Source organism: Pithys albifrons, chromosome 2, assembly GCF_047495875.1.
Source record: "Pithys albifrons albifrons isolate INPA30051 chromosome 2, PitAlb_v1, whole genome shotgun sequence".
NCBI lineage: Eukaryota > Metazoa > Chordata > Aves > Passeriformes > Thamnophilidae > Pithys > Pithys albifrons.
The window spans coordinates 13,831,787-13,859,178 of record NC_092459.1 but is presented as its reverse complement, the minus strand read 5'-3'; the positions used below and the strand labels follow the sequence as shown (position 1 = coordinate 13,859,178).

At 38.3% G+C, this 27,392-nt stretch overlaps 1 protein-coding gene across 5 annotated transcripts in view; it reads right to left on the bottom strand.

Moving 5' to 3' along the window:
- KIDINS220 (kinase D interacting substrate 220) overlaps positions 1–27,392 on the bottom strand; it is a 77,615-nt gene that overhangs the window by 33,082 nt on the left and 17,141 nt on the right. For 4 of the 5 annotated variants that reach the window (XM_071548377.1, XM_071548375.1, XM_071548378.1 and 1 more), the window contains exons 6-22: positions 26,901–27,002; positions 26,375–26,473; positions 25,236–25,433; positions 23,249–23,347; positions 20,504–20,602; positions 19,738–19,836; positions 18,655–18,832; positions 18,006–18,170; positions 16,459–16,638; positions 15,917–16,082; positions 14,857–15,008; positions 12,255–12,544; positions 8,293–8,433; positions 7,452–7,695; positions 7,195–7,283; positions 6,190–6,334; positions 4,497–4,659 (exon numbers count right to left, since the gene is read on the bottom strand). In XM_071548377.1, the coding sequence (XP_071404478.1) occupies positions 4,497–4,659; positions 6,190–6,334; positions 7,195–7,283; positions 7,452–7,695; positions 8,293–8,433; positions 12,255–12,544; positions 14,857–15,008; positions 15,917–16,082; positions 16,459–16,638; positions 18,006–18,170; positions 18,655–18,832; positions 19,738–19,836; positions 20,504–20,602; positions 23,249–23,347; positions 25,236–25,433; positions 26,375–26,473; positions 26,901–27,002 (2,609 nt within the window). Of the gene's footprint in view, positions 1–4,496; positions 4,660–6,189; positions 6,335–7,194; positions 7,284–7,451; positions 7,696–8,292; positions 8,434–12,254; positions 12,545–14,856; positions 15,009–15,916; positions 16,083–16,458; positions 16,639–18,005; positions 18,171–18,654; positions 18,833–19,737; positions 19,837–20,503; positions 20,603–23,248; positions 23,348–25,235; positions 25,434–26,374; positions 26,474–26,900; positions 27,003–27,392 lie in introns of those variants that run through there. The other variant, XM_071548379.1, reaches the window with a different exon arrangement.

Here is a 27,392-nt window from a genome sequence, read left to right as displayed (position 1 = left end):
GACTCCTCTTCATAAATATTCTTCACAGAGGTGTGCCTGTCCTGAAAATCCAAGCCTAATTTTCTTTGAGGTCTGGGTTTGGGGTTTTTTTTTCATTTTTTTAAAAAGTCCTGTGGAAAAGTTGCCAGTGTAACACTCAGTAGGTTTTTCCACCTCTGCATAGTATGATACAGTAAAAATACACTTCTGACAGAACTGGTTTCATACTCATCAATACAGTCTTTCACAATCTTCACTGTATCTACAGAAAACCACAAATTTATTTTCCCTAACAATTTTTCATAATAAGAACATATTAGTTTGCTTTTGTCTTAATGACAAATTGAAGCACAGAGATATAAGTACACTTGCTTAGGTACCAAATTGAGATACTAATTTTTTCAGACTACTCCACCAGCTGAAAGCAGAGCTCCCAGTAGCTCCAGAAATAGCTCTGAACACTGAGCACTTAATATCAGCCTACAGAACCACAAGCTGTATACCACCTCCCCACAGAGGCACAAGTACCGTTTAAAGGAAAGGTACTATAGTGATGACTAGTCCAGCATTACACAAACTCGGGTGAGCAGTTGTGGAGCAGTTTTCAGTTGTCTTAGTCTTGGTTTAGTTCTCCTATTGCATTCTTTGCAACTACAACAGATAGCACTGAGATGTGACAGAAAATGGCCCTCTCCTTTACTGTATACTGTACACTAGTACCATATACGACAATATAAAGACTGTATTTTGCAAATTTTGCAAATAAAGTCTGCAAAGATAAATTCTGGACATTACAAGACAGGAATCTCATGGAGGTAACACAGTCTATGATCATATAGATCATATATCACAGTGCATGCATAGAGGGGAATTAACTGCAGATTACATTTGTTCTTTTGCTTCCTTACGCTTGGCTACGCGATTCTTTCCGTTTTACTGTATTTTTCTGTATGCTGTGAAAGCATCGCGCATTCCCCGAACAGCGGAAAGCAGCGCACCTGCGGCCAGGTGAGCGCGGCGGGGCCGGAGAGGATCGGCGGCGCTCCAACAGCGCCACCTGCCGGCATCGCGCGGCGCTGCGGGCGGGAGCGGCCCGGCCCTGCCTCGGCCCCGGCGGCACCCGCGGAGGGGGGAGCTGGGACACACGGCCCGGGACACACAGGACAGGGACACACACACGGCCCGGGACACACACACGGCCCGGGACACACACACGGCCCGGGACACACACACGGCCCGGGACACACGGGACAGGGCCTGGGGCAAGGCCTGCTTCACACGGGGCAGGGCCTGGGACACACGGGAGACAGCCCGGGACAGGGCCAGGGAGGGATACATCCTGGGGCACCGCCCGGGACACGACCTGCACCACATGGGACATGGCCCGGGGGGAGGGGGGACACAAGGCCCGGGTGGGGGGGGACGGGACACAAGGCCCGGGGCACAGCCCGCACCACCTGGGGCAGAGCCTGGGGCAGAGCCTGGGGCAGAGCCTGGGGCAGAGCCTGGGGCAGAGCCTGGGGCAGAGCCTGGGGCAGAGCCTGGGGCAGAGCCTGGGGCACAGCAGCGACTGACCACGGGCCTGACTGCTGCTTGTCATACCCTCAGTGCACTCAGCTCAAGGGAGCTGTGACAGAGCAATTCACTGTGTTGACCCTCCGTCTTGCAGAGTCAGCAGTGGAGAACTCTCACCGCAAAGGAATAGTGGTGATTGAAAAGCTTTTTAACACAACATTTGAAAGCTGGAAAAGCACCTAAAATAGCAAAGCATTGTCCTTAAACAGAGAATGTGATCAGGTGTGAAACTGCTAAACTTAACACAAAACCTACAAGATTCCCTTCATCCAAGGGAGATGTTCAAGTGGAAAACCCAAAGACAGCACTGTCACAATAAAAACTAGTTTGACACAAACTATTCAATTATAGGAAAATTATATTCTTGCTCCTAAAGTATCAAAATGATTAAAAAAAAATCCTTGCAGAAGAAAAGAAGTAACACTAACTCAATACAGGAACAAGCTACAGAATTATCCAAACCTGGTTATCTATTCATGAGATTCAAATGGGAAAGCTGTTCTATAAAGTAGTAAAACTTGGAAAACAGAAACTGAAGTTTTGAAACAGGAACTAACTTTGAACTGATATGGAAGCAGATATTTAAGCTGAGGCACTTCAAACAGATGTAGATAAAAAGAATAACAATGACATGGAAAGGATCATTTTGGATAAAATAGAATTTTTAGAGCTCTAGAGAATCCCAGAGAAGAGTTCACAGATCTGTTCATATTCAGCATATGTTAAAGATGACCACTTAATCACCAGACAGATGAGATCTCAGCTTTGTCAATACTTCAGTACAGTTACATATTTAATTTCTTACACAGACTCAATAGAAATGGCTGAGAGACATCAATTCTCTTCCTGAGCACGCAACAACATTATTATTATAAATTTTTTTTTCATTCTTAAGTAGTCAAAGAAACTAAGTTGTGTAGCTTTATCATTTTCATATCAATTAATCCTGTTGGAATTTTTTGCTAAAGAGAGAATCCAGAATATTGGTTCTATTTTCCTTTTCCTTGTTTTCCTGGCATTGTAGGTAGAATATAAACAACTTTACTTAAACGATCACCTTCCCTTTTTAAATACACAGTACAGGGTTCTTCACTGTTTCTCCACATTATGTATTCTAGTTTTATACACTAAAAAATTATCTATACAAGTGTCAGTTTGACCTGGCAGTCTACTCAACAGGCTGTTATTACTTCCAAACACAACCTGCACAGCAAGAGGCACAACAGCATAGCAGGAGTCCTGAATCTCCTCCACACCTGAACTAATAAACCACAATACGCCACAGTGGGCACCCACTATCAACAGCTCAAGTGTCTGTACTAAACAACAAAAGATCCAGAACCCAAGTGAACTATTCACATTCAATTGTGACTGTCCTTTCCTTTTTATCATATTGGTTTACTACAGATTTAACATCAGTAATATTGGAATTACTAGCACCCATTTATGAAACAAAATCAGGTCTCCCTTGGTTTATCAGAAGACATAAACACTGTCACATCTTCAAGACAGCCTTGGGTTTTAATCACTCCAAAGCGATTTACTGCTGTAGATGCCAACAATCAAAAAGCTGCAGTAAGTTTGTTGGATATGAAAATATAAAATTGTGAAACATGCCATACAGCAAATCAAAATAAAGGGAACTTAGAAAGAGAAACATGACAGGAGAGGGAATTCCTGAGGATCCTTAATTACTGTACTTAGCTGATCATGTAATCATCTGCAACATCAGTAGTGTGAACCCACAATGGAAAGACAGGTTCCCACTACACTTTCATTTCACAGGTATATTACACTCACAGAGGAAATGCAAAACCCAGAAACTGGATCCATTCTCTAGAGGAAAGTGTTTTCTTATTTACCTCTGAAGTTTGGTATTTCAGAAACAATCTCCCAGCTTGAAACTACTCCAGTCTCCTATTTGCCCTCTTCATCTGTCTTCAACCTTCAGCCTCATCATGCCCAGTCCACCCTTGTCCCTTTATCTTCTGGGCTGTGTCCAGATCTTAAGCTCACTTCAGCTTTCCTTTCCTAATACAACTCATTCAGTCATCTTTCCTAACCAATCCTAATTCCATTCTCAGTATTTCCATCATTTTCAGACTACCCCAGACCCTCATACAGTTCATCTTCTCTTATTGCTTGACTTCCAGTGCAGGGCACACTTCTGAAATTTTCTCTCCAAGTTCATTCCCCTGGACCCTGCAAAGTCTATGGTTTTTCTGGTAACTTGTTCAATCATTCACTGTCCTCCCTCTTTATTTCAGCTGTTTATTTGATCTCAATTATTTTTCACCCAAGCCAAGCCCTTGACTTTTCTCCTACCGGCCCAACTCTGTCACATTCTCTCTCTTCCATTCCTCCCCATCATCAGCTCACAACCACAAGTTTTTTCATACAAGCACACATGTCCTGTGTTCACTGGCAACACAGGGACCATTTGTTCTCAGTTGCAGCACCTACACAGCTCTGTTAGACAGTAACTTGTATCAGAAATGGAAAACTCATGCTTCATTTTTGCATTCCCCAAATGCAGCACATGGCCCTGCCATAGTCCCAGGCAATGCTTGCTGGAAACCTTCAAAGATTTTTATCAGTAAGGGCAGTTTCTGCAGAACTTACTTCAAATTAACAAGGGGAAAAAACTTCCAACTTCTAGCTTGGCCAAGGTAAAGATGAAAATTGTATCAAGAGACAGAAACACAGCCAGTTACCAGTGAAAGAATTCCAGTACAGTTCTCTTTGGTTTAAATACAAAGCACTCATTCATACCTGGTGCGTTAAATAGCAATGAAAGTCACTTGGAAGTTTTCAAAAGTTAGCAGAAGAGAAATTTTAGATTACAACTTCATGTATGTTTGAAAGCCATGTTACTCTAATAAGTAATAATGATCACTATTTTAATCCCTGAAAGTGCATACCATTACCAGAATAATGCCTACCTTTCATAGATGGTTTTTAAAGTCAGCTGATCTGGGACACCTTCAGTCTCCTCAAGATGCAGGATTAGCCACGATGTTCTATATGGCCACTGCTCTGTGAGATTGATCCAACTAGCCAGTCTGTCCCAGTTGAATGTGATCTGATTAGCTCTCAATAAACGACCTAATAAAACAGGAAAGGAGAGAATACACAGGGCTTTTTTATCCCTTCTGAAAGGTATCTCTTTTTTTCTCAAAGTAACAGCTATGTAAGTTCTTTAATCTGATCTGTGAACTTTCTGCTATTATATTTTTAGCTCAGTAAATTAAAAATCATCTCAGGTAGCATCTAAAAATATCTTTTTACAATCTAATAAAAATTCTTGCAAATGCAGAATATGACTCTCCAAAACTAACTTCAGCCCCACATTAAACACTAATTGCCATCATCCTGTTACAGTGAATCAGCAAAACTCAGTGAAGAATTTCACACGGTATTAATTTATCAATCTAAACACAGAAATTTATGCTAATACTGTGATAGATTTTTCTATGCACTGGCACATGAAATGTGGTCAAAACAAGTTAAGCATACAACTGTCAACTTCAACAACCAATACAGTAAAATTCAGAGCTATAAAAAAAGACCGTTTTAAATTAATAAGATAAGGTATAAATTACAAATAAAGTTATTTTTAAAAACCCAGAAAAAGTTAATGCTACCATTTATGCATTTGAAGTTTTAGCAATTTTTCTAGAATTGCTTTATCAATACTGGTAATGACATGTAATTTACAGCCAGAAGGCTCTGCTCACGAAGCTGTTCATGAAATCATCCTGTATAACCACAGATTACACTGCACTGAAAGTGTTCTTGCAAGGTTTATTTTTTTAGTTTAATTTTACAACTACCAGTTTGTAATTTTGTTATACTTCATATCTGCATTATCATTTACCAAAAGAAGACATTTCAAGCTACAAATTGCAATGACAAAACTGGAAGACTGCACGCTTATTTAAAAGATTAGCCCAGAATTTTAGGTCTGTTGCAGATTTATGCTCCTGACTAAAAATAGTGCGAAAAGTAACTCAATTTGTTTGTTCTGAACCAGTCAGCTGTAGGGCTACTCAGTGCCTTTCAGCATCTGTAATAGAAGAGACAGTAAATAATCATTCCCTGTTCACTTACTACACAAAACATGATTTTATTACACCTTTGTAAGTCCTTTTCCAGTTATTTACAGCTTCTAAACCTCAGTGATATCAACATCTTGATTGTATTTTGCTGAAGAAAAACAGGTCAGAAAATGCCTTCATCAGCCCTACACAATCATTTAGGGAAAAAGGACTCCAAATATCCACAGCAAGAATGAACAGGATACATACCTGGTTTTAACTTGCACCTTACATTTTCAGATACAATCACTATGAGCTTTGTTCACACCACAGTGTTATGAAATTGAAAAATGTATTTTTCTTATGTACTTCAAAATTTAAAAATACAAATCTTTCTAAAAATGTAGACTAGAATAATTTTTCTCCCAACTTAAATCAATTAAAGAGCAAATATTATATAAGTTCTTCATAGACAGAGAATGGTCGATAATATTTTCTACCACTCTAGAAGAGTTCCTTTCAGGAGGGTTTTCAAAAATCAAGACACGGACTGACCTGAGTGTAACTATGAGCAGTCGAAACAGTATTGTTCACTTACCTGTCACTGAAACAATATTTAGCAATCTTCTCATAGTCTGAGGGCTGATATCACTGAACCAATCCTCTGTAACCAACAGCTTGGTCAAGTCAAAAGACATTTGGCGGGTAATGGTTCGCTGCATCTGGCGTCTTCGGTAAGTGTCCTGATAATGATACAGCAAAGCAAGGAATACTGATTGGTAGCAACAAGCTTTATGTATTCGAAATACTTCAGTTTTACTTGATTATAAACTTAAGAGCCTTTCTGTCTGTGAGGCTGACATGAAATATCAAACATATTTACCAGAATTTAATTCTGATTTAGCTCTATAACAGCTGAACATGATATCCACAGAAGCCAAGAATTGGTAACAGTTACACATTTAACTTCCACACCAATTCTGAGAGGGCAAAATAGATTGACACAGAGAAATCTTTTGTAAAAAGGTTACTAATTTCAGCATGGCCATCATCTTTTCCTACTGTCTCTCTAAACTAACTACATTTTAAAATTAAAGTGACTCTCAGGGCCCTCTGCTACAAAACTCCCCAAGTCTTCACCTATGGCAGCTCAAAAACTTCAGAATCCTCAGACTTTGTGTTGCTTTTCTCAACTTCCTAGATATCTTTTATTCCACCACTTTCTGATTGCATGGGAATCATAGAATCATCCCAAAGATGGGAAACCGGAACAGAAAGCAGGAACAAAACATACATACATACATACATACATATGGTTACTACCAGATTTGCTGTATCATCTCAGCATTCACAGACAGCTGAATTTAGTTTCTTGTGGAAAGGAACACTCTGCTGAGCAAGCAGACTTCTTCCTCTTTGACAGAGCGTCAGGCTACCGATTTAAGAATGTACTTTTCCTACATGGATCATTTATAAAAGTTTCATAAGAATAGTTTGATAAGACTTCCAGTTGATATTATTGATAACGTGAAAGGAAAAAAGCCAGAACAGCAAAGAAAAAAAGGTTTTACCAGTATCTCTATGTTCTAAAAATCTTTCTCACCCGCCTATTGAGAGCAGTTTTGCTACCAAGCTTGGTCATGTCTCCAAGACTGTTCTGAGAAACTCTCCTGTCAACCTCTTCATGGAATCCTGTGGAAAGGAAAACAGAGGTGGGCATTTTCTCCATTCATATACATTTGACTGATCTATAAAGATAACAAAAATGATCTGTCAAATATTGAAACAGTTTGCTCCAAACCCCAGATTTTTAGTTCACTGGGTTTGTAACTCTTACATCACCCTCCTGCATAACCTTACCTGCATTATCTGTGTAGGGAATGTCCCCATTGGTTGTCGAAGCCACCATTAGTTTTTTTGCATTACTAAGCCCTCGGCTATTCAGAAAAACGGGCAAATGGACTATGTTCCGCATGTAATCATGTCCATTTATGTTTGAATCACGGAGAACACTGTTGAGATTCTGGTTAATAGCCTTTATAATAATGTGTGGGTCACTTGCAAAAATAGCAATAAATGGGCCTTTGGAAAACAAGACTCGCACCTGTAAAAAAGTAGATATTACACCTTGTTAATAATTAATTGTAACTGCAGGTCATTTGAACATCTGACTCAACATTTTTTATTCATTCTGTTCAAGTTATAAACCTGAGAGGCCAAGAGATGTATAGAGATGTCACCTTCTTCAATATGAGATATCTAATGTTAGGAATTCACAATTAGAAATAAGCACCCTTGATGATTTAGCAGTACGTATTGTAGAAGAGTCATCACACCAAGGAGGCATCATGCAGTAATGTCCCAGTCCCCACAAATATTCAGCATCTAAGTATTTTTCATCTAAAGGACTTCAATGGTGAATATGGAAACCACCCCAAACACGGTATGTTTGTTTCAATGGGATAATTATTTTCAGTAATTTACATATGATTATTGCAAAACTTTTCAAAAATACTAACATGCGACTTGTCAACTTTTAAAGCCCAGCACTCTTAGCATTATAGTTATACCAATACACATAAAAACTGACCACAACATAGCCTTCTTTCTACAGAAAACACACAATAACCACATGTATCCAAGCTCATCTATGGAAGAAATCATCCATATGATCCAGAGATCATAACATGATCCAACTCACAGTATCAAGCATCTGTAAAACTTTGTCCTGTTCACAAGCATCCAATCCATCAATGATTACAACAAGCCTTGTCTGGTTCTGAGTGAAGCTGTCAATGGTTTTTGCCATTTTGGCCATCAGTTCCACTTCACATTTCAAAACCTAAAAAAATGAAAAGCAAAGAAAAAAAAAGACAACTCTGTAACATTAAAACTCATGAAAATACATATAATTCTTTTTGCAGATTGCTACTTGCCCCAGAAGTGCTTCAATAACATTACCGGAACAAACTTACAAGTACTCAAAGTGAAAAGCCCTAAAATGTTACTTCCAACATGTTAATTTCCTATTTGAACAAAAATATAAAGCAGAAACACATATTCTACTTTGAAGTAACAAACTATCCTTATTTAAATTCCATTACAGTGTTATTTAAGAAACTAATATTTATGCACTGTAAAATAGTATTTCAAAAGTAAATACAAGAGTATTTGTAGCTTCAGCTAGTCCTCAAAAATTGCCTGGCATAAAAAAGTACACTAAAATTTTCTATCTGCCTTCCAGCCAAGCACATTATGCTATTATTCTAAAGCTCAGTCATTACTATTCAAGATATGCAACCTGAAGACTTGTTGAGCTTTTCAACATTGTTGCACATTTAACAACTACCCTTAACATAGAAACAAAGGTGGAATTCACATGCTGTAATTTCAGCAATTAACAGATAAACATTAAAATCTGATCTATTCATCACTAGATTAATCTTGAATGTGCACATTAAGATGACATAAAACAGATGAACAACCCATCAGAAATGTCCACTTCTCTCCTTTAACAGCAAAGGGTGAACTCAAATCCTAAAAGGCTAAAGTTATGTCAGATAAATACCACTCAGAAAACAACTGTCAAGAAACACAGTAACAAGACACAAATAAGGTCTTCTGTGCTGCAAAAACATGGCACCAGGCATGTTGGCATCAGGCAGGGTTCCCCTTTCTCAAAACAGGACAGTCTTTACCCAGGAGCCAGCAGGGCAAATCCACAGAGCTTTAAAGTAGACATGTCAAGGGTAGGGGATCATGTCAGGCTTGCCCATGACAACCTGTGGGATTATGTGCCAAGGTAAGAGGGAGGCAGTGCTAGTAAGGGCTCTGAGATGGCCCTGGTGGCTCTGAGATGTGCTGGAGCACTGGAGTACTCTTGAAGTCTTATGGAGACCAGCCAGGGGCTCCTGAGGTAATGGAAGCCAACAAGGAAACACCAGTGAAAGGCTTGTTCCTCTAAGCAAGTGACATGGCTGAGGTGCCTCTACACCAGCACACACAGAGTGGGCAACAAACAGGAGGAGCTGGAAGCCACTGTACTGCTAGAAAGCTATGACCCAGTTGCCAGTTCTGGAAACTTGGTGGGATGAATCCCATGACTGGGGTGTGGGATGGCTATTGATGGCTATGGATGGCTACAGGCTGTTCAGAAGAGACAGGAGAGGAAGGAGTGGAGGAGAGGATGCCCTCTACATCAAGAGATGGATAGGTTGCAGAGAGACACCTCTGCGAAGAAACCATGAACCCTCTGAAAGTCTGTAAAAATCAAGGGCCAGATGAATAAATGACACCTTGTGGTTTGTGTCTACAAAGGGTTGCCTCACCGAGGGAAGCCCATTGGGGCACTTCATGCCCCAGTTACACAAGCCGTCGAACACTGACAGGGTCTTGTCCTGCGGAACTTCAACCACCCTGACATCTGGAAAAGTAGCACCATGAGCTGTAGGCAATCCAGAATATTCCTGGAATATGTGGAGGATAACTTCTTCAGCCAGGTAATAGAGAGGAGGCAACACTGGACCTGATGGTCTTGAACCTAAGTGAGCTAATTGGGGATATCAAGACTGGAGGCAGTCAGGGCTGCAGACATCATGCACTGATGGAGTTTGCAGTTCTGACAAAGTCAGGACCTTGACTTTTAGAAAAGCAAACTCACAGCTCTTCAAGGAGACAGTCAATAGGACCCCCTGGGAAACTGCCCTCAGGGACAACAGAGCGGAACTGACATGGCAGATCTTTAAGGAAGTCTTCCATAGGGTGTAAAAGGTTGCAATCCCCAGGCACGAGAAAATTGGCAAGGAAGGAAGAAGACCAGCAAAGCTGAGTAGAAACCAGCTGGTCAACTAAAGGACAAGAAGCAAATGCACAGGCAGTGGATGCAAGCACAAGAGTATAGGCAAAGAGTATAGAAAAGAGTATGGGAAAAGAGTATAGGGATAGAGTCTGGCTGTGTAGGGATGGGGTTAGGATTGCCAAGGCATAGCTGGAGCTGAACTTGTCAAGAGATGCACAGAATAACAAAGGGTAGTGGTCAATGGCTCAGTGTCTCAATTGACATCAGTGATAAATGGTGTCCCTCAAGGGCCTGTATTGGGACCAGTGTTAAGTATCTTCATTAATGATACAGATGAAGGGATCAAGTTCATCTGCAAGTTTGCAGATGACACCAAGCTAAATGGTGTGTTTGACACACCTGAGGGATGGGATGCCACCCAGAGAAACCCAGACAAGCTTGAGAGGTGGGCCTGTGGGAACCTCACTGAGATTCAACAAGGCCAAGTGCAGGTCCTGCCCCTGGGTATTGAACCCCTAGTGTCAATACAGGCTGGGGGATGAATGGATCAGAGTAGCCCTAACAAGAAGGACTTGGGAGTACTGGTGGAGGCTGGACATGATCCAGCAATATGAGCCTGCAGCCGAGGAAGCCAAACATATCCCAGGCTGCATTAAAAGCAGTGTGGGCAGCAGGTCCAGAGGGGATTCTGCCCCTGTACTCCACTCTGGTGAAACCTCACCTGGAGTTCTTCATCCAGCTCTGGGGTCCTCAGCACAGGAAGGACACCAAAGTATTGGAGCAAGTCAGAGGAGGCAACAAAGATGATCAGAGGGCTGAAGCACCTCTCCTGTGAGGAAAGGCTGAGACAACTGGGACTGTTCAGCACAGAGAAAACTCTGTGGAGAACTTTATTGTGGCCTTCCAGTATCTAAAGACAGCCTATAAAAAAGACAAGGACAAACATTTTACCAGGGCCTGTTGCAAGAGGACAATGGGTAATGATTTTAAAAACTGAAGGAGGGTTGGTTTAGATTATATATAAGAAAGATTTTTTATAATGAAGGTGGTAAAACATTGGCACAGGGCCCTAGAGAAGTTATGGAGGCTCCATCCTTGATAACACTCAAGATCAAATTGGCTAGGGCTCAAAGCAATCTGATCTTGCTGAAGATGTACCTGCACACTGGAGGGAGACTGGACTAGTTGAACTTTGAAAGGCCCCTTTCAACTCCAACTATTTTATGATCCTATGAAAAATATTTGCACAACATATTGTAATACAATATATTAGCTGTAACCTACAGAGGTAATCATCATGATGCTAAATTTCACTTTCAAATAGGAGTATATAGGACATTTGATGAAGCCTGAGGAGTACAATTTTTACCAGTTTAGAGATACAACCCAGCAAAAGACTCATATTTTCTATCATTTTTCATTAAATATGTGAACTGGTTTGGAATGTTCTTTCTCTGCTATAATTTCTTTCCTAGTAAAGAGGTCTTGCAGACAGAAAGTTAGGCTTGGTTTTTCACCTGTAGAAGACTCACTAAGTTATTCTTTCTGATCTTGTGATCTAAAGCAAGCTCTTACTAAATACTGGTAATTTAGAACAATTATTTTCCTAGTACCTTCCTCCCACCAAAAATAAAATCCTAAAACTGAAAACTTAATCCAATTTACCATTCCTGATTGAGCAGACAGATCATACGCTAACCACAATTACCACTGGCACAGAAGTGTTCCCTTCAGTAAAAACTCAGCAAGTCTCCTTCTGTTGTAAGAGTTGGCCTGATTCAATAAATGGTGCCCCAACATAAGAATGCTCCACGTTTGGGGGTTTGTTTCAGTCCTTTTAATGGCCAACCCATATAAACACTTACCTTCATGAACCCCTCACTTTTCAACTTGTGAAGCTTGGATGCAGCATTGTGAAGACGTTTTCTCTGAGAATTCAAAACTGAATCCATCACTTGCCACCACGTGCGGCAATTCAAGAAAAAGGCCAAACCAACAACACAGGTAACTGTTATAAGAATAACATTCACTGTCATGTTGGCTGATTCCACATTAAAAATCGCCAGCAGGGCAATCGCAGAAACAACACAAGACAAGATGAACAGGAAAATCACAAAGGATGGGAGGCAGCAAGTTTTCTTCCATTTCTTTTTACCTAGGAAATAAGTATTTGCTGTTAGAATGAATATACCATGCAACGACAGTTGAGTACAAAATCTATTAATTTACATACTTCTCATAAAACACTAACTTGTAACAGCTTACTGCAGTGTTACCACCCAGTCACAAACCTGTGGAAAAAAATTATCTATTGTTTGCCAAAATTCTTGGAGATTATGAAGCGGAAATACTCTTTTAATCTTCAGTTTCTTTCCATTGTTTCAGGAAATCTACACTGGATGGAAATGACGATTACTAAATAGATTTCATATCAGTGCTATCAGCCCTTTTGTGGCGTTTCTGTAAAGTGTATTTTTGTAAATAAATCCTAGGAAAACAATATGGTATCCACTCAAACTGGAACCTGGTACTTACATAAATTAATAGTAATGGTGCCATTGGAGAACTAAATCAAAATTGCAAGCTGCAGCCCGAGACCATCCTTTCTTGCAAGCTAAAACATACACAAATGGGAGGGCTGCAGCACATATGCCTTGGACAGATCACAAGGGCCTCAGAAGAGAACACAGACCTCCTAAGTTCAAGTGGATTGAAAAGGAAGAGACAAAGAAATACTGCAGCTGGAGCTTAGCTCAGCTAAATCAGTGATCAAAGAAAGCGCATTTTCCAAAGCAGCAGCCTCTGCCTTCAGGGCCTGCACACGTCCAGTGGTGTACACACCCTGAAGATTCCCATCTTCTGTACACATCTGTTGACAACAAAGAACAGAACACTGAATGATGGGAAGCAAAATGATGACAGCTAAAAACCAGTATTTGAACCAGAATGGAAAATCAAATTCTAAATGTGTTACTTGGAAAGAATATCCATGTATGATACTCTATTCTGGGGTAGGAGCTGGAAAAGTCTTTTCACATCACTGACATAGGTGACACATGGGATTGTGCTGCAGGACAAAGGAACAGAAATGTATAATGACAGGAGTGAAGGGCAAGAAATGAGGAGCTCAGTTATAATTATATTCAGTTCTAGACACACTGAAGTAGGAATGAAAGCTTCCTCTTGATAGAAAGAGAGAGCTGGATTAGAGAGACACTTGGAATCAACAATGAAATGGCAACTGCATAGGCTTGTCTGCAAGTTTACGAATGTAACAAAAATTTAAGATACAGAAGGCTAAAAATGAGCCTACATGGAATTTCTATGAACATCTAAAGACAATAAACATATGACCCTAGAGAAACAACCAGAGAAACAACCAGAGAAAAGGAGATGATGTGCAAACCATCAAATAGATAAAATCAATTAAAAAATCAATTAGATAATTAGGAAGAGCATTAAGAAGCCAACGTAAGTTCCCAAATGGAAAGGAAAAGATGATTAATACAAATAACCACAAGAAGCCAGCACTACAGTGCCATTCAACTTTGGGAGAAATCACACCATCACAAAGGCTGATTTACTGAGGTTAAGGAGAACTGCAGAGGCCTAACATGGAAAAAAAGGGTGAAAAATTGCATGACATCCCTTTCATAAAGAACATTCAGTGAACTTCAGGAAGAACAATGAGGAGTAAGTTGTGTTTAGCACACAGATGAACATACCAAACACAGGATGTTTTTTCCACCCTCCACAAGACAGAAGAATTTAAACATTTCACTTTGTGAGAGAGGACACCATCTAACAGAGTCCTCAACATGTGGGTAAGGTCAAAATTAAATGAGAAGTAACTGACTGAAACCAAGCTCCAAGTACAAAGAAGTCCTGAATTAATTGAAAGTTGCCATCAAGAACTCTTTCTTCACAATATCACTCTGGATATTTTTTTTCCAGAAATCTATACATGGGACAGAAGAGTAAATCTTGTTCTGTTTGGATCAAGAAGTAATATTTCATCCCATCTTACCAACACTGATCACAGCAATTTCTATCTTTGGACCAAGATATTCTACACATTTATTATTTCCAAGAATAAGTAGTGGTCACTCAAAAAAGCTTTAAATTAAAATATAATAAACCAAACAAACTTCTCTTAGCAATATACAAAAGCATACTTTTCTCTTTACCTGACTTGGACACAATGACTTAATTGCTATGGAAATATGCTGCATCTAAAAAGAAATAATGTAAATATATATTTCCATTGGCATTTCTGAAAATTATACTTCATAGAAGACAATGGGCACTTTTCTCGCCAAAACAATATAAAGAGTTTTCCCTTCTGTATGAATTTCTGCATGGCTACAACAATTTCTAAAAAGAGCTTATAATGCAAAAACCAGAACCCATGGGAACAGTGCACTGAAATGGAATAATCAGACATGTCATTCAGGTAAAAAAAAAAACCTTGTGTATCTTCTGTCTTGAAGACTCGAAATAGCCTTGTTGCTAAGAAACCAAATTCCCTTTCACATGCATCAGAGAGGGTAGCAATCATCTCAGCCAAGGAAGTTTCTCCACCTACACTGGACAGTCTATTGTAGTCTGTAAACAAAAACCTGAAAGAGAAAACACAAGTATTTTGTAGACTTTAGAAAGCTTTAGATATTTTCTGACAACCCAAAAGAATCTTGCTGCATCTCTGCAGCCATTAGTTTTTTTCAAGAGGTAAAAATATAAAATACTTGAATATTTAATTTTTTTAAACTCTACATGGAATTTAAGTATTTATTTTCCATTTATCAACCTCTTCTTTGCTCCACTTCCTATTCTAAAGCTTGACTTCTACTTCCTATTCTAAAACTTCATTTCTTAAGGTGATAAAAATGATCACATCACTAATGGCACCTCAGATGACAGTAAAAACATAAAAATATCTCTATGATGCCAAAATATAATACTGACAGTATTTTGAAAATTGAATTTTCATCTATTTTTGAATATTTACAGAGGGTGAAAAAAAATACAGAAGTACATAAAAGCACCATGAGGCTGAAACAGAAGCCTCTAAACAGTAGAAGTAAATGAAATGATAAAACATATGGCTTAAATTTTCTTGCTTTCAGATAAACTAGAAACTTTGAGCAGTCTGATGCTCTACTTACAAAAAAAAAAGAAGAGAATCAACAACAAAAAATTGTAACAGAAGCAATCAGCAAAGCAAGCATTAAACGTACTACACAGTAAGCTATATCTGAAAATTCTTATTGTGTCTGGTACAAGTTTTTATTAGTGTGATAGTTAAACCCCCTAATTTTATAAAGCATTAACTTTCATTGACATAGGCAGATAGTTTTTCTTGAAAACATCACTTCCTTCTTCACACTGCAAGGTTTAACTTCATGATCTTCCAAGGCTTCTGCTTTTCAAACAGGAATCTCCACATGCACATTACTATGCACAGACTGGAAAGTATCAGAATGAACCTGAATGACTCATTCATAATCAAGGAAATAAAATAACTAACCTGACAGGTAAAGCTTTAGTGGTTTGCTCTGGTAATTCTGGTGGGTTCACAAACATGAGTTTGAGAAGCAACTCTAAATATCCAACATGTCTTGCCAATCTTGTACTTAAAACCCAGGCCCAGTTCCATCTCTCCCCTTCTCTTCGGCCACCAAAGTAAATCACAGCTAAAATATTAAAAATATGTTATGGCTTCATTTTAGTCAACATTCACAGCTTTGAAAGAACCATGAAGTTTGAACAGATAAGGTATGATGGAGTTCTTTTTAAAAAGTTAATGAATTTTCAGCAATTATGGCTAAAAATGAGAATGGTAAGAATAACACAATGAAATTAAAACACAAAATTCTTTGTTTTCCAGAATGCCCTCTCACATGCAAAACACAAGAATTACATGCAAAACACAAGAAAAGGGTCCAAAGGGGCTCATTATCTACAAACCATTTGGCAATTTTTTCTGAATTACAAAGCTTATCTACAAAACAATATTTAATTCCAAAAAAGGTTAAAACCTTCACAAACATCATATAAAATAAGACTTACTAAAGAAAATGTAGAGAACTGCTAATAAGCTGAGTGACACCGCTATTCCAAGCTTTGGATCCACTGTGAAAGCAAGCAATAAACCCAAACCTCCACACAGCAGAAGTGTGAGGAATACAATAAGCCAGGAGAACTGAAACAGAGGTTCAATCTGCTGTCCTGCAAAAGTCTTCATTTCATCTAAAACAAAAAGACAAAGACCAGTTAACGTGTGATATCACTCTAGAATGGATTGTGTTTGAAAAGAAACATTTCTTCAGTAGATTGTATAACTTATCCCTATTACTAAACAATGGATGCTTGAATTCTTCAAACATTAGTGCAACCCCCTAAGTTTTCATCCATGCAAAGAACGAAAACATCTACATACATAATACTCTCACTCTTTGCTGCAGATTTTCTACTTTTAAAGGCACATTAAAAGTCATGCCATTTCCTATCCTCCTTCAAAAGTCATGCCATTTCCTGTCCTCCTTAGGACACAGAGAAAAATAAATCCACCACATCTGTCGAGAAAACCCCACCCAACCTCCAAAATCTCCATCACTGAAACACGGGCTACATGCCTCAAAGAGTCAAATATAACAGTACAATGTGAAGGCTTCAGCATTTATTTCTGTTCATTGATTGTTATTTAGTAAAACAGGAATTCCTGAAGAAACTTACTTAAGTTCTATTGAATAAGAAACATCAGATACACAATCAGGAATAAAAACTTGAACATGGAACAGGAAGAAAACACTGAAAAAGTGTTTTAAAAACATAAGAGCTCATCCACAATAAGCATCACCATCAAAATCAATACACTTTGTGTTTACGACATGGGGCATGAGGCAAAGAAAATTAATGCAGAGTCCCCATTTTGGCCAATATAGAAGCTTTTAGAAAGAGAGAAATCACAGATAGTAAGAAACATCAAGATGGTTAAAGTATTCTCAATGATATCAAAGCATCTCAGAAAAGCATCCTTTGTTAGAAGAAGTTAAAACTGTAAATAAGATGCCTATTTCCACTGGGAAAAATGTTGACTCGCTTCATATACTACATTTGCCTCCCTCTATCATTTCAGGTAGTTCAGAAAGCTTAAAGTAAATAAGAGGAAAGGGGAAGAAAAGTAGATACAAAGAAAACATGCTACAGAGAATAAAATCCTAACAGTCAGAAATTGTTCTTAAAGTTAAAAAAAAAGACACATAGGATGCACAATAAATATTGCACCAGAAGAGGTCTGACCCTGATTTTACACACAAACAGGCCCAGCAAGGCCCACTCTGGCAGCCAGACTGTGAGCAGTACTTAAAGGGCAGATTCACTGCTGCAGGAAACTCACAGGACACCTGACAGCAACACTTAAAGGCTGTCTTGACATGGTATAAACGAACAAAGCAATCTATGGATGAATTGACTACAGCAGACTTCAAATCCTTTCATCACAGAGACTGGAAACAACATTACATGGACCAACAACTCTCCTAAAACTGATAACTCCCATGTGATGCTTTCTACAGGTAGACTGGAACCTACAGAAAAGGCTAAATCAATTTTACCTTCCAGTTTCTTGAGCAGGAAAGACTTTCCACTTCCCCACTGCGCATATAAGCCCACGCAGATGGGTGGCTGCATGGTTGGTTCACTCAGAATATCAGCCAGAGCACTGCTGTACAGATCATAACCCAGCATGTCACCGTCAGATTCCGTGGGAGACAGGTGTCCTGCAGCACAATATTACACAACTTTGCTTTAAGAAAGCTCTTCAATATGGCAATTTTCAGACATAAAGTCATGACAGGTTCACCCATGTTTGTATATATACTCCTCCCATGTAACAGCTGTTATTATTGGCACATTCCTGTGCAAAGATATTTTAAATCATTCACATAAAGTTATATACTTATCACAACTATTAAAATCTTAGAAGATTCAAAATCCCAAATCACAGAAAGTCAAAGAGAGTAATTCCTACACAAACAAGATCCAACTAAAAACAGAAGTCGCGCAGTATCCAATGTCAAGTCAAAAATGAAATGTGTATTTGAACTTTGTTAGGCTTTTGGAATTATGTTTTTTTTGCCAATTGATTATTTTAAAAGGTTTCTCATTACCTGCAACATTAAAAAAACCTGTTACCACTTTTCAATACAGAATTGAATAAACTGGATTCTCAAGTGATGAAAAAAAAGGAATGCTTATACTTACTGGCACCAAATATCTGTGTTAAAATACTCTTCTGGTGGCTGCAGTCAATATTGTAAGGTGTTTCTCCTGTTTTGTTGGGTCTATAAAGCAACCGACCATCTTTTGGATTTCTTAAGAGTAATTCAGCAAGTTTACGGCTTCTTCCACGAATGGCAATATGAAGTGGAGTATCTCCTTTCTGCAATTAAGTGAAAACTAGTAATATCTAACATGAATCCCTAAAATTATGTACAGACCATATGCTCCACATTGTTTCACATGAATTATTTCCTTGAAACACATCTTAAAGCACTCAAAAGCAGCAATGTCTTTTTTTCCCTTGAAAAAGTATTACAGATGTTTCTGAAAAGATGTGAAGAAGCAGTTCTTAGAATGCTAAATCTAAGATACTGTCACATTTTTTAAATTCTTTTATTAATGTGTCTTAAGGTTCATGAAAGCTGTAGTCTCTATTTTGAAACAAGTGTCTACGAGGAAATTCAGAGACTTGTTTGGAACAGGAGATAATACTCATTAGAGTTGTTTCAATGTCTGCTCAGAGTTCTCAAAAAAACTTTCCAGTAAAAGCTTTCTTACTATATCAAATCAACATTAATACTAATTTGCCCTAAACATAATATTAAGAGATTAAAACAGCATCAATAAATGTTTCTGTATTTAAAAGGTTTACAGTCAAAGTAGGTAATGCATAAGAAGACAGGAATAACCAGTTGTATTTGTCCTTGGCATTGCTTAGTTTAACGTCCATTAATCAAAAACAAGCATTAGTGTCAAATAACAACCATTCTTTACGCTTCTTCCAAGCGCATTCAGAATTAGTTTATACGTGAAATTTTTATTCCTGGCTTGGATTTTTTTCTTTTCAAGTTACTAAGAGCACTCTAATACAAAAAACAAATCAACCAAAACAAAAAGTCCCAGAACAACAATATATTAATGGTGGAAACAAATTCACATTTAAGTACAATGGTTATTTAATTATTGAGCATATGGGAAGCTCTCTTTCTGTAGTCTCGACAGCTCCCTCACAATCCAGCTGCAAAATTAAAATGATTAAATATATTAAACAAATACTCTCTTTACCTTGTCTACAGCAGAGACTTTAGCTCCTTTATCCAGAAGAAGCTCTACTATTTCAATATTTCTCATCTTGGTTGCCTTTATAAGTGGTGTTTCTCCATCCTAAAATGAAATGGTAGGCCTAACATAAAGATCTCTGTATATTCAAAACCAAGAAAAAACTAGTAGCAAATGAAATCCCAAACTTTTAAGATGTTTTAAGATAATTTTTAATATGCTAACTGTGCAAGTAGCAACATTTCAGCCTCTATGTTTGTGGAAAAAGTATCCCAGACCCAGTATTCTAAATTGATTAGAGTCAAAGAACAAAACAGATTTCTGTTAATAACAGTGTCAAATAGAGAAAGATAAGATTCAGACATAATATAAGGTATTTGAAAATACTTCAATGCTGTACAAACTACTTCCTCTTTTTTTTTTAACTTATTCCTCCACATGCAATAGCCAGTGGCCTGAACTCATGCTTAGTAATGTCAGAAAACTCTTTCCCCAGTTTCCAGTAGCACCTGCTCTCTGCTCCTTATTGATGGTCATGTCAATGATGCTGAGGTAAAGAATCCACATGTTCCCTGCTATCAAGGATTTAACAGTAAATCATATTTATGGGGACATCAATGTTGCTGAAAATCCGTGTTTTAGGGAAAAAAAAACATTTTTACAGCTTGCAAGGTACCAACACTTGACAAAAACTGAATTGGGTATAATCTTACCATCAGATAGGAGCTGAGAAAAGGTGTTAAAAAAAGCAATTCAATTAAAATTCATTTACCTTGGTACATGTTTCAGTATCAGGGTTGCATTGTAAGATATCCCTCACCATTGTTGCATTTCCTTTCTCAACTGCCCAATACAAGGCAGTTTTATTATCCTGAAAAGAAAAAGAGTATTAAATGCTAATAAAAAGAGCCATTAAATGCTCATTCAGTTGGACTAATGTCAAAAACCGTATATAAAGTGCAACCACAATATATTGAAAATAGCATAAAATACAGCAAATTTTAGCATAGCTCAGGGCAAAGGGAAAGGTCACCAAAGCTAATTGGCACAACAGCAGAATTTGAGAGGAGGATGAAAATTTGGCAAGAGAATACAAATCTGTTTTAAAAACCTTTGTGAAATACATTAAGAGCTTTAGCAATCCAAGGAGATTCACCCTGTCTTGAAATAGTTTCAAAAACTACGTATAGGTATTCAGTTTTATCTCAAATATAGAAGCTTTCTAATAAATTAAAGTAACTTTTTTTCAGACGCCATATAAGCTGGAAGGCTGTAAAGTAGGTGGACATCAAAGTCAACATGAAGTACCAAGAATGCTGATCAGCCAGACACTATCACTAAACCATGTGGAAAGGTTCACGGCTGCAAACCTGCTTGTGTCATCAATTACTTCCCCACCAATGTTTGCTGTCCCAGAAAGTCTCATAGCTGCAATCTTTTTGTACCCTAGTGACTGCACCGACTCTTTCTGTTTGATGCCCACTTGCATAGAAACATTTCAGAAATACCTCTGAACACACACCTGCTTCTAAGCAGGAATGTCAAAGTGCCCCTTGCAGCCTTCTACTTTGCTTGCTTCTTTCCTTTGCAGCTCTTCCTCTTCCACTCGTGGGCTTCACAGCAAACAGTTTAAAGCCTTTCTCAAAAGTTTTGGAAGCGTGGTCACTAAGACTTCTTTCCTCTCTGATCAGTTGGGTTTCATCTTTATGCTTCTGTCAGCTGGCTTCCAACAAGAAACCAGCCTGGGGCAGTCGACTCCTTGGTAGCATTATCAGCTCCACAGTCAGGCATGAGTCTGCCAACAGCTCCTAGCTGGGACACTTCCCCTTACCAGAAGGGCTGAGGAGAACACCACCTGAGCCCTCCACTGCCCCAACACTTGCTCTCAAGAGTCCTATAGTCATGTTTTATCTGCTGAAGGTATCCACCAGCTAGTGACCACACACATGAATTACCAGCAAGGAACACAGCTGCCGGAAGGCTCGACAAGACTTTCTGGAACATCACCAGGTTGGGCAGATGACACTTCTCCCCAGAACAGGTCTGAATGGCAGGCAGGTGCAGCAATGTTACACAGCAGGGGAGTTGCTGAACACTAGTGCTCATCTCTGATTTTAACACTGCTGGTCCTAAACAAAGACCTGAAATGCACTGCCAGAACCTTGCTCTGATGGCACTGACTCCTGCTGTGCCAAGAAGGCCACAAAAGTATTCTGTGGATCAACCACTGCAAATGGCTCTTCAGCCAACCTCACACTGGCAGTTAAATGCCACCCTGACACCTGATCCCATCAGATCTCAGAAGCTAAGCAAGGTCAGGCCAGGTTAGTACTCAGGTGGGAGACCTCCTGGGAATAGTGGGGGCTGTAAGTTCTAGTCCTGAGCACTTCACTGTCACTGTCCAAGCTCGCTCGGCCGTAGCAGATGGACCTCAGGAGTTAAAGGGTGGGGCCAGTTCTGCATATGCTGTGTCTCACCTAAAAAATCCACTGCACAGGCTCAAAGGGCACACCCACATGGGTGGAGCCCTTCCCAAACCTTTGTTCGTGAAGCCAAGCCATACATACACATACATACATACAACCTCACACTGCCAGAAGCTACAAGCTTCCCCACCATCAAAGAGGTTGGGTCCTCCTGCCATTTCTGTACTGCCTTGGTCCTACCAAGATGTTGAAAAGCTTCAGATTTTCAGACTAATGTCAGCTGGAAGCTGAGACACACAGGTTTCCAATGGCAAGTTAGAGGAGGAGATCCAAACACTACTTTTCCTCCAAACTAAAGCTTCTTGGCTTCTCACAGAGGCTCTGCATTTAAAGCAGGCACTGAACCTTTGCAGCACTCAGTGAGCAGTTAGTTTTGTGTTCAAGCCTTGCAGAATGGGCATGCCAAAAGCAGAGTGATTTGAACAGCTTCAAGCAGAAGAGAGCAAGTTTAATGTAACAGTAAAAACAAATACCATGCTGAGCAAGGGAGCTTCCAAAAGAATAAAAATAATACCTTAAGCAAAAGGCAAGAAAGAAAAAAGGGGTAGGTAAAAACATGGAAATAACTGACAATAGCATTTAACATTATACAGAAAGTTGGTGAAGACAAGAACCAACCAACCACAGTGACAGAACTGCACTGACAACACATGTAATCTAAGGCCTGTCGTATTTCATGGATATTAAATTTAACATATGATCAAAATAATAAGGGGTTTTTACAGCACATTGCTATTTTAAATTTGTTCAGTAGTGCAGATAAGTTGAATTTTTATCTTTTGCTTTTCAACTGTTATACAAATAAACTGAAAAAATGCTGCTTAAAAACTCATTACAATTACATATGTCTTGCATCTTAAAAACTGCACAGCAACGTGATGTATTTTTACTGTTTGATGGAATCTGAGTTTCCTCCGGAGTTGGCAGAGCAACTTTTAAAGCCCTGTCTCCAGAAACACAGTGTAACTGTTTGGTATTCAAATTCACATCCTATTTAAGAACTCCTCTCACACTTACATTATTGTACTTACCTGACCTCTGATATCTATATCAGCGTATTTATGGAGCAGTGCCCTCACAATTTCAACATGACCACCTCTAACAGCCCCAATCAACACCGTATCACCACTCTAGAAAAATGAAAGGATATTGAACATTAATTAATACTACTTAGGAAAAAGAAATGTAACACGATAAATTATAGCCTCAAAATGTACATTATTCCTATTTACATTGAGAAATACGAATTTGTTAAAAAAAAGATACAAAAATAGTTCTGTGAAAAAACAGATATATAAAATAGAAAATTTTTAATTTTTTTTATTTTCCAAAGAGATCAAATTGTTACAGGAAAACAAACTCCAAAAATAAGTCTAGCTTTAACAACTATCCTAAAGTATAAACAGCTTAAATTATAATGAATATGAAAAAACCCCATCTGTTCTCTATGTTCACAGGAAGACCAACCACTTGCAGCAGTAACCTCATTACAATCGACAAGAACGTTGACTGTCTCCTTTAGATGTTTCAAAGCTGATAGAACAGCTTCAAGAATTTTAAATAATTTTATGTCTTTTTGTGGTGCAGATTTGCCTGCTATCTTGTTTATACACACTATGCTGTAATAAAAAAACAAAAGGCTGATTTTATCTCAAAGTGATTAAAAGAAAGTATTTTGGTGTGCTAAATAGAGTTGTATATTCATAGAACAAAGTTACAGTTGTGCCTAAGGCTTCTGATAATTAAGCATATGCCACAATTTCAGAATATGAAACCCTATCATTACCTCATACCCCTTTGGACGTAGGATAAATAAATAACAGTATAGCCCAATCATAGATGTGGGACTCGGAGAGCTCAGTGGTTGTCAATCCCCCATCAATCACAGTCATTACATACCTGGTTGCAAACGAAGACATTTTCTTTATCAAAATCTACTCTAGCATCTGAAACTAAGAGCACTCATTGTTTGGTGTATTTTTGGAATACAGTCAGCTGCACTGAAAGCACAGAAATGCTGACCACTGTAGAACACTGTGGCAGAAGAGGTACGGAAATTGCAATGTATTTTCTTAAATATTTAAAATTTTGCTTTGATATATGCCCAAGATGAAATCTGTCGTCACATACAACACTGCAGCTCAGTACATAACCACCTAAGAAACACACTGACATTTGATATACAGGAAATTCTTTTAAATTTGAGGAAAATATTAGGAAATTTTCCTCTACTCTCTGCAACCCCAAGCAATCCAGCCTCCAAAACAAATTACTGCTCAGAACTAAATGACTGACTTAGACAGAGGCTTCTAAGTTTAGGTGTTTAACCACCTCTGCCCCAAGGCTGCAGTGCTTGGCCTGCCTCTGACACCTCAATAAAACCTGACTATGAAGAGGTCACTGCAGACAGTCCAAAGCAGCTGTACAAGCAACCAACTATAACGCTGGGCAAGCAGACTGATGATCTGGGCACTGTCCATGCTGCACCTCTGCTGAGCACTGCACTGACAGGTCAGGCACACAGCACAGCTCAGCTAAACACTGTTACATTCACATGTCTTAACCCAGAATCAAAATCTTCCTCTAATATATGCAAGTTTTCTAGTAAAAAGTTTCATCATTAAAAGACAAAGGTACGTGCTGAATTACATTTTTTTAATATAAAATGCATTGGTTTGCAATTTTAACAGCACTAACACATGTATTAATACACAAAAACCTCACCCCAAACCTAAAGGTTAGTTCAGTATCAGTCTTACGTTACAGACACAAAAGATGCTTGAAGGAAGTTCTCAATTCAAAAATCTCAAAGGAAAAGAGTATTTTATGTAGTTTACCTTCACACAGCAACATTTACCACTTGACATACTTGTAAAATTGCAATACATAAAAACACCCCTAGGTGGCAGAAGAATTAGGAAGCCAGAAAAATGTATTTACAAATCTGCATACACTGGTATTTAAACACCTTATTATTGATATATACATAAAACAACAACTATGATGAAATTTACTCACTCTGTCAGGAATGTTCACATAAGTTCCAGCATCAAGAAGATCCTGCACAATTTCAGTATGTCCCTCCTTTGATGCAATCATCAAAGCTGTATTTCCATCTTTATCTGTCAAGTTTACATTTGGGTTCCTTTTCAGTATTTCTTTTACTGAGTCAGTATAGCCACCCTTCACTGCTACAATAAGTGCAGTCATAGAATTCTTTAAACAAAACCAACAGATTTTACTGTACAGTGGATATAGCAATCACCATTATAGCAGCAGTTTAAGTAACAAAAGAACACTCACTGACATTACTCTCTTAACCATCCAAACATTACCTCAGCTTTGTGTTTTAAAGTGCACCTGCTATCCTTTTTTTTTAAAATAAACTAAGTACAATAGTGTACAATAGTAGCGAACACTCCAAATGCAAACAGTAAAGTTCAGATCAGTTTAACTCCTGAATTTCACACACAGGATAAAATAATTTTCTTGTCATATGGGAACACAGTATTACCAGAGCACCCAGGTCTACCAATACAGTTCACAAAGAGGTTTTTTGAGAAACTTCAGAAATAGCCATATGAATACCACAAGTTTTCCCAGTTTTCCACTGAACTTTTAACTGTTTTTTTATTTTTGATAAGCAATTTAAATGTAATCTGTCTTATTTAAAGACAACTTGCAGCTCAAAACTTCTGGAAAAATTTCCACTTCTGAGAAGGTCCAGCCACCATTATTATTTTCAAAAGATGTTTTGTGTTTGATTTACTTTTCAAATAGCACTGAGGAATAAGATATTTGACATATCAAGCCTGGATACAGAATTTTGATGATGTTACCCTTCAGATAACAATTACCTAAGTTCATTATATTTGTTAAATCTTAAAATACCAAGTGTGTCCACTGTCAATACAACTCCCTATTTACACTGTATTTTTACTAAAAGGCACAAAGAAGTTTCAATAATTTGCACATGCAGCCTGCAAATAGCTGCAAAGTAACACACTCAAAGTAACACACTCAAAGTAATACGTTGAAAGTAATACTAACATTTCATCTTGTTTCATGTATTTCTTGGTATTTGTATTATAAAATAAAACAGGCCATACAGGTGTATGTACCCACATCTTCTCACTGGAAAATGAACAGTTACTTACAGCTCCTTCTTGATCAACATCAGCTCCCATCTGCAGCAAGTACTTCACACACTCCAAATGACCTTTCCTTGCTGCCCAAACCAGTGGGGTGGTTCCATACTGAAAAAACATTGCCAACATTTTATCGTATTGCTTTCTGATGTCAGTATCCCCTGCAATGGAGTAACTATCCTATAATTTATTGCTTTAGTTTTTTCAAAGATATATTTGGCCTTGTGAATTAACACAAGCATTTGAAAACTCACTTCAACTTTTCTTTTGTAGATATAGCCATAAGAGTTATTTTTCTACACAGCAAAGGATAGCAAGGTTTCCAACAGCTCAGAAAATAGAAATGGGCTCCACTGAAATAAATGTTCACAACCATCTTCAGAATACTATGGAAAAACCCATTCCAAGAATAATTCTAATTTCACAAGGCAAATTATAACAGCAAATGTTTTTCCAACAAAAAACTCATATATTTCCTTTTGCAAGAAATTTATCAAGCATTACAGAAATTAAATGTTATTTAGATATAACTTACTTTGTCAGAGCAGTTCACTTTAGCTCCATATTGCAGTAAGAGATGTACTATATCTGAGTGGCCTCGTCCTGCTGCCCAAATAATTGGATAAACACTGTATTGCTTAAAATAAAAAAAAATAGTCAATTATTTTAATTACTTTCATCAATGCTCCAAGAGAAGTCAAACCCACAGAAGAATTAATATACAGAAATAAATCAAGCTACATATCAATAACTGTTACCTAGTACATTGTCTAGATGATACCAAGGCGAATGTTCACTGTTTTGAGTCAGTTTTGGTTTATAACTCCTTAACATATTAAGACAAGGATATGAACATTTGCAAGGTAGGAAGGAAGCAATAGTGAGCTCAGCAATATCCCCAAGTAATCAGGACTGCAGAGGAATCATGCCATGCAAACCAGAGCACATCAACCATCAGAAAGTTGTTCTGGCCACTGTTGCTCTTCCTTTATTGTTCACTGTTGCTTCAAATACCAGAGAACTGATA